Genomic DNA, 13226 nt, shown 5'->3' with positions numbered 1-13226 from the left:
GAACAGAGTTCATGACATATTTACCACATTATCTCTACCACCTTCATAAATGCCTTGGTGCAAAGGAGGCACTCAGTACATACTTAATCAAAGAGTGGGAATTATGTTTTATTTCCCTATGTTGTTTCAGTGTCTGACTCATGGTACACATTTAATAAATGTGGCATAAAAATAATGACATTTGGTAAATGGGCTTGACTCACTTTGTTTGCTAAAACTGATTCAATCCCATTCAATAATGATTATAAAATAATAGTGCCTGCCTTTGAGGTGATCATGATTTTCTGATTACATGGAGTTTCATAAGTATAAGTTTTGACAAATTAGATGTTAAGAGAAGTGTTTGTTCTGTTTTATTCTTTATCCTCGGCGAACACAAAATACGCTAAGTGGTAAAACATAAGCCTTTGTGAATTTCACTACTTGATTTACTATTTAGTAAGTTATAAGTGCATCTATAATCATAAGCATGTTAAAGCCTAGACGTGATAGTTAACAGTGATTAGAACTTACGTTTGAGCCAATCAGAAAAGGTATGCAAAAGAATAGAGGAAGAGTGCTTTAAAAAAAAAAAAAAAAAAAAGGATGTCTCACTGTGCATGTGACATTGCTGGAAGACAAATCTGGCAGAAGAAAGAACCGGCAATGACCACTGCAGCTATCAACCACAGCTCCTAACTTTTTCAAGGCTCTGCACCAGAGAAGCCACCAAAATCAAATCAAATATGCCCTGATTTTTACTCCTGGCTACCACCACCCTCAAAAATTATGCAAAGAGAAGCTACATTTACTGAGTATTTTCTAGGTGTTTGACACTTTCCATGTCCCAACATCCCTGTAAGGAAAATATTCTTATTTTAAAGATGGGAACACTGAGTCCTAAAGAGGTTAGACAACTATTCCGTGTACGTAGGCATAGGTGTGTGTACACACACAACACACACCACCCCCACCACCACACCGTCGCACAGTTCGTACATAATAAAGTCAGGATAAAAACTGAAAATTGCCTGCCTACCCAAAGCCTATGCTCATTCTAGTTTCTCCTGTTGCTTACTCATCACTCACCAAGATCAAATTGATAGAACCAGGCAGGCTGTACATTGCTAGAAGGAGCCATCAAGCAGAAAACAATTCAAGGGTGAGAGAGCTGGGGGTTAGTTTCTTGGAATCTGATGAGAAGAACCAAAAGTTCTCTGGGTAGCATTCCTATGATACCACATAGAAACAGTCTCTGGCTTCTTCCTCTAGCTTTGGCACCCTCAATGAATTATAGATTGCTCAGGAAGGGTCTAGGACTGTGTCTTGATTATGACAAGAGAACAAAGTTTTATGATTAAATAAATTTATATAATTTGAGATTCTAAGTTCCTTGGAGACTTTCCAGAGCCCTCCAAGCTCAGGTGCTACACTTTTACACTTGACGACAGTTAACCATCTGAGTGATTTTGCTCATCTCAGAAGTCCTACCTAGAAAGATCTTAGAGACCTACCCAGGAACACTGTGGTGGAACCACAAAACTTTTCTACTATTTTAGGTAAAATCTCCTTTAAAAAACAAGGGCTAGTCATTAATCTTGCAGAAATGAGCCAAGAAGTTAGGATCCAAAGGGACTCATGTAGATATATCTGCTTGTGCCTGTCCTGAAAGTTCTCCTTGACCCAGGTGGTTTTGAAAAAGTCCCCATCTCAGATGAGCTTCGCTAGAACCAAAAGTCCTACTTATGGAAGCTCTGGCAGAAGTTGATTAATTGTGGTGATGACATTCAAGAGGCTATCCTGTAATAATAAAAAAATTCTTATAAGTCAGCTACTGGCAATTGTTGCCAGAAGCACTACCTCAAAAATGACATATAATTTCACATTTGTCCCTGACATTTACCATGAACTTCTCAAAAATATTTTCCTCTCAGTCAGTTGTTTCAGTTGGTTAGACTAAAAAAGATTCAGTCTGATGAGGCATAATATCATAAATAGTTGGGTGCCAATTCTCTTAGATGTTATATAAAATATGACATAAAATACATAAATCATCGCCACTTAAATAGGAAGAGGATAAAAGAAGTCTAAATTCAAGAAGTTTAAAGTTCAATTAAGAAACAGATATTTTTTGGGTCAGAGGACCTGAATAGGTATCTTCCCAAAGAAGGCATACATATGGCAGACACACGAAAAGATGCTCACCATCACTAATCATCAGGGACATGCAAATTAAAACCACAACGAGATCTAACCTCACAACTTTCAGAATGGCTAGATTCAAAAAGACAAGAAAGGGGCACCTGGGCAGCCCAGTTGGTTAAGCATCCAACTCCTAATTTTGGCTCAGGTCACAATCTGCCATGAGATCGCGCCTCCATCGGGCTCCACATCCAGCTCCACATTGGGCATGGAGCCTGCTTAAGATTCTCTCTCTCCCTCTCCCTCTGCCCCTCCTCTGTGTGCACACTATTTCTCTCTCTCTCTCTCTCAAAAAAAAAAGAGACAAGAAATAACAAGAGTTGGGTGAGGATGTGGAGAAAAGGGAACCTTTGTGCACTATTGGAAATGTAAATTGGTGCAGCCACTATGGAAAACAATGTAGAGGCTCCTTAACAAATTAAAAGCGGAAATACCATATGGTCCAGTAATTCCACTCCTGGGTATTTACCCAAAGAAAACAAAAACATTAATTCAAAAAAATATATGAACCCTTAAGTATATTGCAGCATTATTTACAATGGACAAGATATTGGCGCAACCCAAGTGACTACTGATAGATGAATGGATAAAGAAGACGTGGTATATAGATAATGGGATATTACTCAACCATAAAAAAGAATGATATCTTATCATCTGTGACAACATGGATGGACCTATAGGGCAAGGGTATAATGCTAAGTGAAATAAATCACAGAAAAATATATCATATGGTTGTATTCATATGTAGAATCCAAAAAACAAACGAAGAAATGAAGAAGCAAAATGTAGAATCAGACGTATCCATACAGAAAACAAACTGGTGGTTGCCAGAGGGGAGGGAGTGGGAGGACAGGCAAAACGAGAGAAGGAGAGTGGGACATAAAAGCTTTCAGTTATAGAATGAGCGAGTCACAGGAATAAAAGGTACAGCACAGAGAATATAGTCAATGGTATCATAATAGTGTTGCGTGGTGACAGACGGTAGCTATATCTCCAGTGATCACAGCATAACATACAGAGTGGTTGAATCCCTGTTGTACACCTAAAACGAATGTGACGCTGTGTCAACTATTCTTAAAAAATGAAAGACCTTTTTTTGATTCAGATATCAGGTCACTGATACTTAAATTGGAAGTGTTGGAAATCAGTGTCAACAAAACTTCTAGCTAAAATTTGCTTAAAGGGAAACTGACAAGAAAGAGAGAGATTTTTCTTGTTCTAGAAGGGCCCAGAGTGTGGAGATAGGACACTGCCTGGGGGGCTCAGACATCCCAGGTTACATGAAAGACACATTGCCTAGAGTAGGAAACCGTCTCGTTTACTTTAGCTTATGAAATATACTTTAAAAGCCTTCCATTTTGTTATCTCTAATTTCACAATGGCCCCAAATCTTGATAATGGCTTTCTAGATTTATTTTTAGATAAAGGATCTAAGGACAAGGGACAGAGACTATAATTTAATGAGTTGCCTTTGTGGATTATATAACCATCTCCCAGGAGTTGTAGTCCGGAAAGCATTTCCCAGGATGCAACCTTCCCAGAGTGGCCTGACAATGTTGAGTCTGTGCCCGCATGGTTAAATGAATACTCCCCCAAGAAAGCTCAACCAAAAGGCAGCATTAATATCAGAGATGCTAACACCCACTGTGACAATGAGGCTAGTGCATAGCATGACACAGAGACTGCGTATTCTTTCTGTGGTTTATGCACTTTCCTAATTTTTTTTTGTTATATCAGATCTGAAATGGATATGTAAGAAAAGCAAGGGAGGTAACAGAAAGTGAAGTGATCCCATTAAATGGGAAAGTTGTTAAACATGAGAAAGAAAAGAGAAAAAAGCTGAACATAGGTCAACTTTCCAGTCTCTGGTGATCCCAAAATGCTTTGCCTTTCCTAACAGTCTTATGCGAGATGGGTGGTCTTCATCTGTGGCTGCACATCAGAAACAGTGGGGGAGCTTTTAAAAATCTCCAAGCTTAGACTACATCCAAGACTAATCACATCAGACTTTGAGCATAGGATCTAGGCCCATAGGATCGATATGTTTTAATGACACCACCCCCCAGTGATTCCAATATACAGCCAAGGCTGAGAAACACTGGGCTAAACTGTTGATTAGTTTGAATTTATTCATCTCAGACATCTCTCCATCTGCAATTTGCCCCCCTCATACCACTATTTTCTTAACCTCAGTAATCACATCAATACAAGTGATCTGTCCTCGAAACTTAGCCTGTGGATAAATGGAAGGACACTTTCTTTGTTAGTGAGTGAACGTGTTGTACCAGGAATCAGCAAACTATGGTCCACGGACAGAATTGAGCCCATTGTCTGTTTTTGTAGCCTGTGAGCCAAGAGTGGTTTTTACATTTTTTAAGTAATTGAAAAAAAATATTTTGTGACATGTGAAAAGTACATGGGGTTCAAATGTCAGTGCCTCTAAATAAAGTTCTGTTGTAATGCTGACATGCCCATTCATTTATCTATTGTCTACAGCTGCTCCAAGAGCAGAGTTGAGTGGCTGAGACAGAGACCGTGTGGCCCAAAAAGCTCAAACTATCAACTATCTGTATATCTACAGAAGCTGTGTTGACCCCTGTGAGTACTGCCCATCCACACAGGCACACAACATACAGATACGGGTATCTCCATTTAACAGTCAAATCCTTGGAGCACCCGGGTGGCTCAGGCGGTCGAGTGTCCAACTTTTGATTTCAGCTCAGGTCATGATCCCAACCACAGTTGTGGGATTGAGCTCTACATCAGGCTCCAGGCTGAGCAAGGAGCCGGCTTAAGATTCATTCTCATTTTCATTCTCTCTCTCTCTCTTCCCCCCTGCCCCCCCCCAATCATGTGCTCTTTCTAAAGTAAAAAAAAAAAAAATAAATAATAAATAAATAAATAAATAAAAATAAAACTCTTTGGAGAGGTTGACACATCCTAAAAGGATGAATTTCAGGTACTGTGTGCATGTGTGGATAGATGTGTACAGATGTATGTGTTTTATTCTTAGGCATAGGTGAACCATCATAGGAGCTTTGGAATGCAGAATTAGGGAAGCAGAGAAATGAGGAAAAAGTACAAGTTCATCAGGAAGCTTCTCTAGCTGCAGTTTCCTCTGAAGTCACTGGCTTTCTGTGATTTAATTACACACATTTTCCTTCTGTCTCCTTCTTGGAGAAAGGATACAATGTGGTGGGTACTCAGTGAAATTTTGTTCAATGAATCATAGTGTTAATTATATAAAGAAACTTTATTTAATTTTTCTTTACCATTTGTTTTTTTTTTTGAGAGAGACAGACAGAGACAGAGAGACAGAGTGTGAGCAGGGGAGGGGCAGAGAGAGGGAGATACAGAATCCAGGCTCTGAGTTGTCAGCACAGAGTCCGACATGAGGCTCAAACTCACAAAGGGTGAGATCATGACCTGAGCCGAAGTCGGACGCTTAACCGACTGAGCACCCAGGTGCCCCCAAGAACCTTTATATTTGATTTACTAAAACAAAGGGTGATTTGTTTGGTGGGTTTGAAACTATTTAGTGTTTTCTTAAAGGACCTGCTTTATTTAATTTTTTTTAAATATAATTTATTGCCAAAATGGCTCACATACAGTGTGTAAAGTGTGCTCTTGGTTTTTGGGGTAGATTTCTGTGATTCATCGCTTACATACAACACCCAGTGCTCATCCCAGCAAGTGCGTGATGGGCATAAAGGACCTGTTTTAAGAAGACTCTCCTTAAAGTGGAGGAGACAGTCACCATGAGGGAAGGATTCTGAGTGGGTATGAAGGAAAAGAACAGGTAAAACTCCCAGTCTGAAAATACTTTTGTCTTTTACCATCACAATAGAATCCTGATCCCCTGTCTTCTTTCTAAATAATGGATGAAAGCCATTTGGAAGAGAGAGGCCACCAGCCATGAAAAACCTTGGGTGAATTGGAAGTCAGGGGCAAGAAAGCCGATTGCCTCCATGTGTAGACACCAAGGAAAACAAGTGTTTAGCAGAACTTAACTTTCAGGAACCAAAGGGAAAAGGCACATGCTCTGTACTTAATAGCTCAAATTTGCCAAACTCTTCTTCCATCTGGGATGCTATGTTGCTTATAAAAACAGGTCATCAATGTATCCGAAGCCATCTGTATCTCGGTCCAACTTAGTTCTTAATTTCATCTCTTTCATACAACACTTCAATTTTTACACTCTAAAATCCCCCAACAGTTCATTTTCCAGTACACGCAACATCACTTTATGCCTCTTTTCCTTTATACTTTCTATTTCCTCTGTTTCATTCTTATCTTTTTTCACCTGGCAGGGTCCTCTTCATCCCTTAAAATTGCTTAGAGGTCATCTCCATGAAGCTTCTCTGAATCCTCTCAAAGGATAAATGCCTCTCTCTGGTTTTCCCATAGCACACAGAACATCTTTTTAACATGATACAATATTGTCTTGAAATTATGTGGTTATATCAATCTTCCTTGACAAATTGGATGTTCATGAAGGGGTGGAATAATATCACTAAAACCTTCCACAGTTAACTACCATTTGGAATACGGCACTAGGACAATAATGTTGACAGAACTGTGTGTTGAAATTATTTGTATAAATAAAATTCATAGGTGAGCCAGTCATATACCTCTACACCTTAATGATTTGCAGATGGAGAAGACCATTGGTGTATCTTAGATACCCTGAGAAAGGACACACCACAAAATACACCTGAGTGAAAAAATTATTATACCGGAAGGGGGAAATGTGTTAAATTTAGTTCATAGAAATAGGACATGTCAAGGCAGTGAATCTTTGAGAAACGGCTGCAGAAACAGATGAGAGAGCAAAGGAGCTGTCCTTGGGCTCACAATCATTTGACCACAAGAACGAGGCAAGTCAAGAACCCAGTTGTAATCCAACCAAAGTATAATATCAAGAGTCTGGCTGAACGACCAAGTCTCCATAACTCCTCAAATTACTGTCATTACATAAAGGAAAGTCACACCTATATAAAGTTAGCATAAATCAGGAGCTGAGCAACCAGTGGTCTGACAAACTGCACCTTTGGAAGAGGCCCAAGAGCAGTCTGGGAAGGATGCTGTAGCAGACCCCAGTGCCCCCACCCAGTTCCCTTGGCACTCACCTCTACCCACAGAATCCTATTTACTGTGAACACCCATAACTCTATGCCCGAGGACATTTTTTGGATCACAAGAGCATGGAGCACCTGTGCACAGAACAAGTCAGAAGTGCCAAAGAGTCAGTGCCCCAGAATTAGTCCTCAGCCAGTGATGAACAGGGAGCCGGTGTATAAATACCCCAGATTCCCAATCTCTTGACTAGATAGTTCTAAAGTGTGTTGTACACTGTTTCCTACAGGTGTCCACTGAGAGTGAGCACTGGATCCCCATAGTAGTAAAGAGCTTCTTTCCTTTCTCTGGCTCATTTCCCCACTCCTTTTGGGTTTCCCAAATCACCTCCTAAATAAATTACTTGCTCTTGAATCCTTATTTCGGGGTTTGCTCTGAGGGGACCCAAATCAGGGTAGGTGTGTATGATGGGCAAAGGATAAGTAGAAAGGGATGACTGTGTGGTATAAACAGAAGTTTCTAGCTGAAGATGTATTTGGCAACTCCAGACTTCATATTACTCCCACCGATAGGGTCACGGTCTAAGCACATGAAACACTGGTGAATCTGATACGATGGCCATATTCTCCAATGTGACGACAGACCTGCCACAGAGAAACACAGCATCTTCCTATGTCCATTTTGTACTGAATTGAGTGAAGGTTAAGTTCAAAGTTCCGTTTTTCCCTTATGTGTTTTAGGGGACATTGTTCATGTCCTACCCAGATCCCCTTATATCACTTGTGCTGGCTCTGCACGCTCATCTCCAGCTTCTGAGAGCTTGCCTGCTAATGGCCTGCACCCATGGCCTTCAGAGATCTGCCCTTTAGCACTGGAGCAAGGGGCCTAGACATGCTTTGGAGTGGGTCTTCCCAGACCCCCGTTGGAGAGGTGTCAAACAAAATGCAGAACTCTCAGCTACATTTGAATTTCAGGTAAACAACGAATCATTTTTAGTACAAAAATATACTAATATTTATAGAGTATATGAATGAAAATGATATTGCATGGGGCATACTTTGTATCTTTGTTTGTTAAATCTGGAAACCCTATCCAAGGGAATTCAGAGTCATTGACGAATTGGTAAAGGAGTGCGATGGTCCACCTCCTCAAAATGGAAAAACTCAAGAGACACATCTTATAGCTCCAGAATCCCTTGAGGGATCAAGCGGAGTTCTCAAATTCAGACCTCGTCTGAGAAAGCACATTGCTTAGGTGCTTCCCATTTATTCTGCTTCCCTTACTCCTGTACTGGTTTCTCCTGGAATCACTTCATTAATAAATCACTTACTTAGGAATCCTTGTCTGAGGGTTTGTTTCTGGATGAGCGTGACTTCACACAGATCCCTCACAAATCATACCGCATTGCCAAACTCATCACAACGTAAAAGGGCTTAGGACCCGCTGCCCTGAAGAGCATTCTATTTATTAACCATAGCTTCCATGCATATTCTTTTGAAAAAAAGAAGTCTCCTTTGCCTCATCTGTCAAGTCCCTAGCAGCAAGTGAAGGGCCGTGTGCTGTGCGCCTCTGGGAGGCTGCTGGGCCTTGCCTTACCCATTCATACTTTTCCCTGCTTTCAAACTACCGAAAAGAAAGTTAACCAGGCATCTGGTAAAACATCATTTCCATTCTGATATGATAGGAGTTTTAAACAAGAATTCCCAAGCCCAGCTGCTCCAGGAAAAGAGCAACGGACCATGAAGAAATATGCATTGTGGAGGAGAAAGGGGGAATTCATTGCTGAGCTGGGTCAGGTAACAGACCAAAGAGACTGGCTGGGCCCTTACAGCCTCTTTAGGGAAATTTGCTGTTCCATATTCTAAAATGAGTTACAAGGGAGAAAGCAATTCTGCTTGCAAAAGCTAAGGAGGAATGGAAGTCTGCCAGTTTTACTACTTAGCTTTGCAGAATTACTGCAGCTTCAAGCAAACAAAAAGGAGCTAATATTTTTTGGTGGGGGAGTTAGGAAAAGATGGGCTACTTCCCACCCCAACTTTCCAAGGAATAGTTTTGGGATAATATAACTCATCTCACTGTGGCAGTCCATTAATGAGTCATCGTTATGATAAATGCACATTCTAGGAAACGACGTTTTGCTCTACTGATCTCCCCAATGGCTTTATTCTCTTTCTTACTGGGAAAACACTGTTCCTGGAATGCTTAAGCCAAAGCATCCCCGACTACCATATCCTGATCTTCTATAAACAATTTCAGGTACTTAGGATTTAGAAGATAAAGTCTGCCTCCTTTCAGTTTACAACAAGAACAAGAAAACCCTAGGTCAATACAACAGTGTTTGGTGAAACATGTCCATATGGCTTTACAATATTATGATTATTTGTACTCAGCAGTAGATAACACAGAAGAAATAAACCCAGGCACATGGATTCTGGAAGACCAGCAAAACCGTATTCTTGTTGAATAACTGTAACACTAATTAATTTAAAATGGAATAATCTATTTTGCTGGGTCAGGAGACTTTTTGGTTTCTAACAGGAACTCCATCTTTCCTCTTCAGACATATATATATATATATATATATATATATATATATATATATATATACACATACACACACACACACACGTATATATATATACATGTATATATGTATATATGTATATATACATATATGCATGTATATATACATATACATATGTATTTATGTATGTATATATACATACATGTATATATGTGTATTTGTATATGTATATGTATATATGTATATATACATATGTATATGTATATATATGTATATATACATATGTATATGTATATATATGTATATATATACATATGTATATGTATACATATATATATGTATATATATACATATGTATATGTATACATATACATATGTATATATATACATATATATACATATATATGTATACATATGTATACATATACATATATATATAGAGAGAGAGAGAATATATTTTCCCTGTATGTGTATTTTTTATTTTATGTATATGTATTTTCCCTGTGTGTGTGTGTATATGTGTATGTGTGTGTGTGTGTGTGTGTGTGTGTGTGTGTGTGTGTGTGTATACATATTTTTTTTAGGAAATATGTAATTTTTAATTGGGTAACTGGTTTTTCTGATTGTGTTTTGATTTGAAATCTCCCGATTTGAAGCAACCCTAGGATTGTCCCTCTCCAGTCCGCTGATGTCCTCCTAAAGAGCAGAGAAGAAAAAGCCAGTTCGACAGAACTGTCACATCACACGAGGTGCCGGCTGTGGTCCAAAGTGTACATCCACCCACACTGGGTCCCCAGGGTGCTGTTGTAGGGGGACAGGTGTAGAGGCCTGTGGGCGCGGCCACTCTTGGCCTCCTTTCCGTCTTGGAGCCGCTCGGCTAGGTCTGGTGGTCAGGACGTGGATGACCAGCCAGGCCGTCAGCGTGGCTGATGCCATCCCCAGAGCGGCCCCGCGGCGGATGGCCAGCCGTTTGGCTGACAATCTGCTGGCCGGAGCTGGAAGGGCCTGGGCCGCCTCTGGACTCCTGAAGAGGTCCAGGTGGCTCTCGGGCCTTGAATACATTGTCAGGGTGATGCCAGGAGAGGCACCCGTGGCCACCGAAGATGTGACGGCTTCTGCAGGCCTGGGTCGGGGGACCCTGGCCACCGTGCTGTCAGTGCTCTGTGGCGGCAGCCCGGCCTGTTTCTGGCCCTCCTCTGCAGCTAGCTTCCAGTCCATCCAGGTGGTGTGTGTGTGTGTGTGTGTGTGTGTGTGTGTGTGTGTGTGTGTATACATCACCCCTCTTAAATATTAGCCTGAAGTCTATGCCAAAATGGCTCATCTGTGGAGTCCCCAAGAAGCTGGGCAAAAATAGCAACACTAAGTTAGTTGGTTCTTACCTCTAAATAATGGGGACCACTGTCTGAGAGTCAGAAGTTCAACAACAGCACACAAAAATGAAGTTTTTATACAAAGATTCTGTGGAACATGGCAGGGGGCTGCCCCAAGGTAAGTCAGGGAGACGATTTCAAGGACAAAAGCAGCTATGGTTTGATTTTTTTTTAATCATAAAGGAAATATATCTACATTCTTGAAAATTTGAAAACTACTGAATATCGTGATCTTTTGAGAGTGGATGATAAATGATTTTATACTTCATCATTTTTTTGTGTTGTTTTACATAAAATGCACTACTTTGCAGCAATGCTGTAGAGAAAAAAGAAACCAGTATAGAGAGCCACCATGGGAAAAAACCAAAGTCATAAGAGGGTCCTCTCTAGGGGAATTTGCTGTTCCATATTCTAAAATACATTACAGGGGAGAATGCAATTCTGCTCACAAAGCCTGAGGAGGCTTCACTAGCTGGATTTGTAGAATTACTGCAACTCCAGGAAAATGAAAGGGAATTAACATTTGGACAAACCAGTGAAACATGAGGGTACATCTTTTTTTCTCATCACTGCCTTTGATAGTACACTAATCATGAAAATAAGCCTTGACTTATACCCCAACAGGATAAAGAAAATCAAGCCTGATGTGAAATTACTATGCTCTTGGCTATCCTTTCTTTTTGCTTTTCTTTTTTTTTTTTTTAAATTTTTTTTTCAACGTTTTTTTTATTTTATTTTTGGGACAGAGAGAGACAGAGCATGAACGGGGGAGGGGCAGAGAGAGAGGGAGACACAGAATGGAAACAGGCTCCAGGCTCCGAGCCATCAGCCCAGAGCCTGACGCGGGGCTCGAACTCACAGACCACGAGATCGTGACCTGGCTGAAGTTGGACGCTTAACCGACTGCGCCACCCAGGCGCCTCTCTTTTTGCTTTTCTTGACAAGGTGATAACCCTGGGCATAGGAGATTCTCACTTGGCCCCACTGATAACAAGTTGGATGAGGTGGAATTAGAAAGAGGTGGAATTTATGGAAATTCTCTGGAGCAGTTCAAGTGATGAAATTATTAATAACTTTTAAAAAGCTGCAAGGACTATATCTAATGCTCACATGTTTCTTTTCAGAAGCTTCAACAGAGAAAGATCAAGAAATCACTGAAAAGAATGTATTTTCCCTGTATATCCCCAAACATCAAGTCCCATCCCTACACATCACACCGATGATTCTGATAGCTGTAATTCCAGAAGGCTAAGTGCTTCCCATTTCAACTGAAAAATACCCTCCTGGCTTTTCATGTTATGTTACAAGTTCTCCAAGAAGAAATACTTTACAGGTACCTAGAAGCACTGTTTGGATGGAAATAAGTCAACCTTATTCTCAGGCTATACCATTGTGCAATCTGTATGTGCTTTACCTGTCTGAACCAGGGATGGACTTTAAACTCCGAAAGTTTTGGCCATCTAAGTCCAAGCTGTAGCTCCGCCCACTTTCAGTTTTTGGAGTTATGATTTCTCCCCTGGTTGCTGATCTGAACTTGCTAAGAAGAAATCTGAAATTATATAAATATATATGTACTTAGAAGTAACATCAGAGAAAAAGCATTTTAAAAGATCATTTCAAGAATACCATTTCTAATATTTTCAACAGTCAATAATTCTTCAATAAAGCGGCCTTGGGGCTGAGAGGTTCTGGGAAATTCCCAGTGCCTCGGTAGTATGCCATCAAGGGTAGTGGTAGAGGAGGTTATGACATTCTCCCAAGGCCATACCACTTGTCAGTAAGCCAGGCCTCTGTCCCTGCTAGGAAAAAGACCATCAACTTTGCAACTTACCTGGGAATAGGGAAACATTGCCTGGGTTGAGCCTGTATGCAGGGATGTTAAGACTAGGGAGCTTGCAGGTCATGATCTTGCAGTTCGTGGGTTCAAGCCCCTGCACCAGGCTCTGTGCTGATAGCTCAGAGCCTTGAGCCTGCTTCGGTTTCTGTGTCTCTCTCTCTCTCCGCCCCTCCCCCACTCACACCATGACACTCTCTCTTAAAAAAAAAAAGACTATGGAGCTTGAACTCATCTTGCT

At 40.6% G+C, this 13226-nt stretch overlaps 1 protein-coding gene across 9 annotated transcripts in view; it reads right to left on the bottom strand.

Moving 5' to 3' along the window:
- The window catches only part of SYTL5 (synaptotagmin like 5), a 139357-nt gene that overhangs the window by 46992 nt on the left and 79139 nt on the right, over positions 1-13226 (bottom strand). For all 9 annotated transcript variants that reach the window (XR_007148996.1, XM_047844306.1, XM_047844313.1 and 6 more), the window contains one exon: positions 12566-12700. Coding sequence is in view for 8 of the 9 variants with exons in the window: in XM_047844306.1 (XP_047700262.1) it covers positions 12566-12700 (135 nt within the window). In the remaining variant the exon portion in view is untranslated. The remainder of the gene's footprint in view (positions 1-12565; positions 12701-13226) is intronic.

This window comes from Prionailurus viverrinus, chromosome X, assembly GCF_022837055.1.
Source record: "Prionailurus viverrinus isolate Anna chromosome X, UM_Priviv_1.0, whole genome shotgun sequence".
NCBI classification, from domain to species: Eukaryota; Metazoa; Chordata; class Mammalia; order Carnivora; family Felidae; genus Prionailurus; species Prionailurus viverrinus.
The sequence above is the reverse complement of the archived record's forward strand: the minus strand, read 5'-3'. Positions and strand labels throughout refer to the sequence as shown.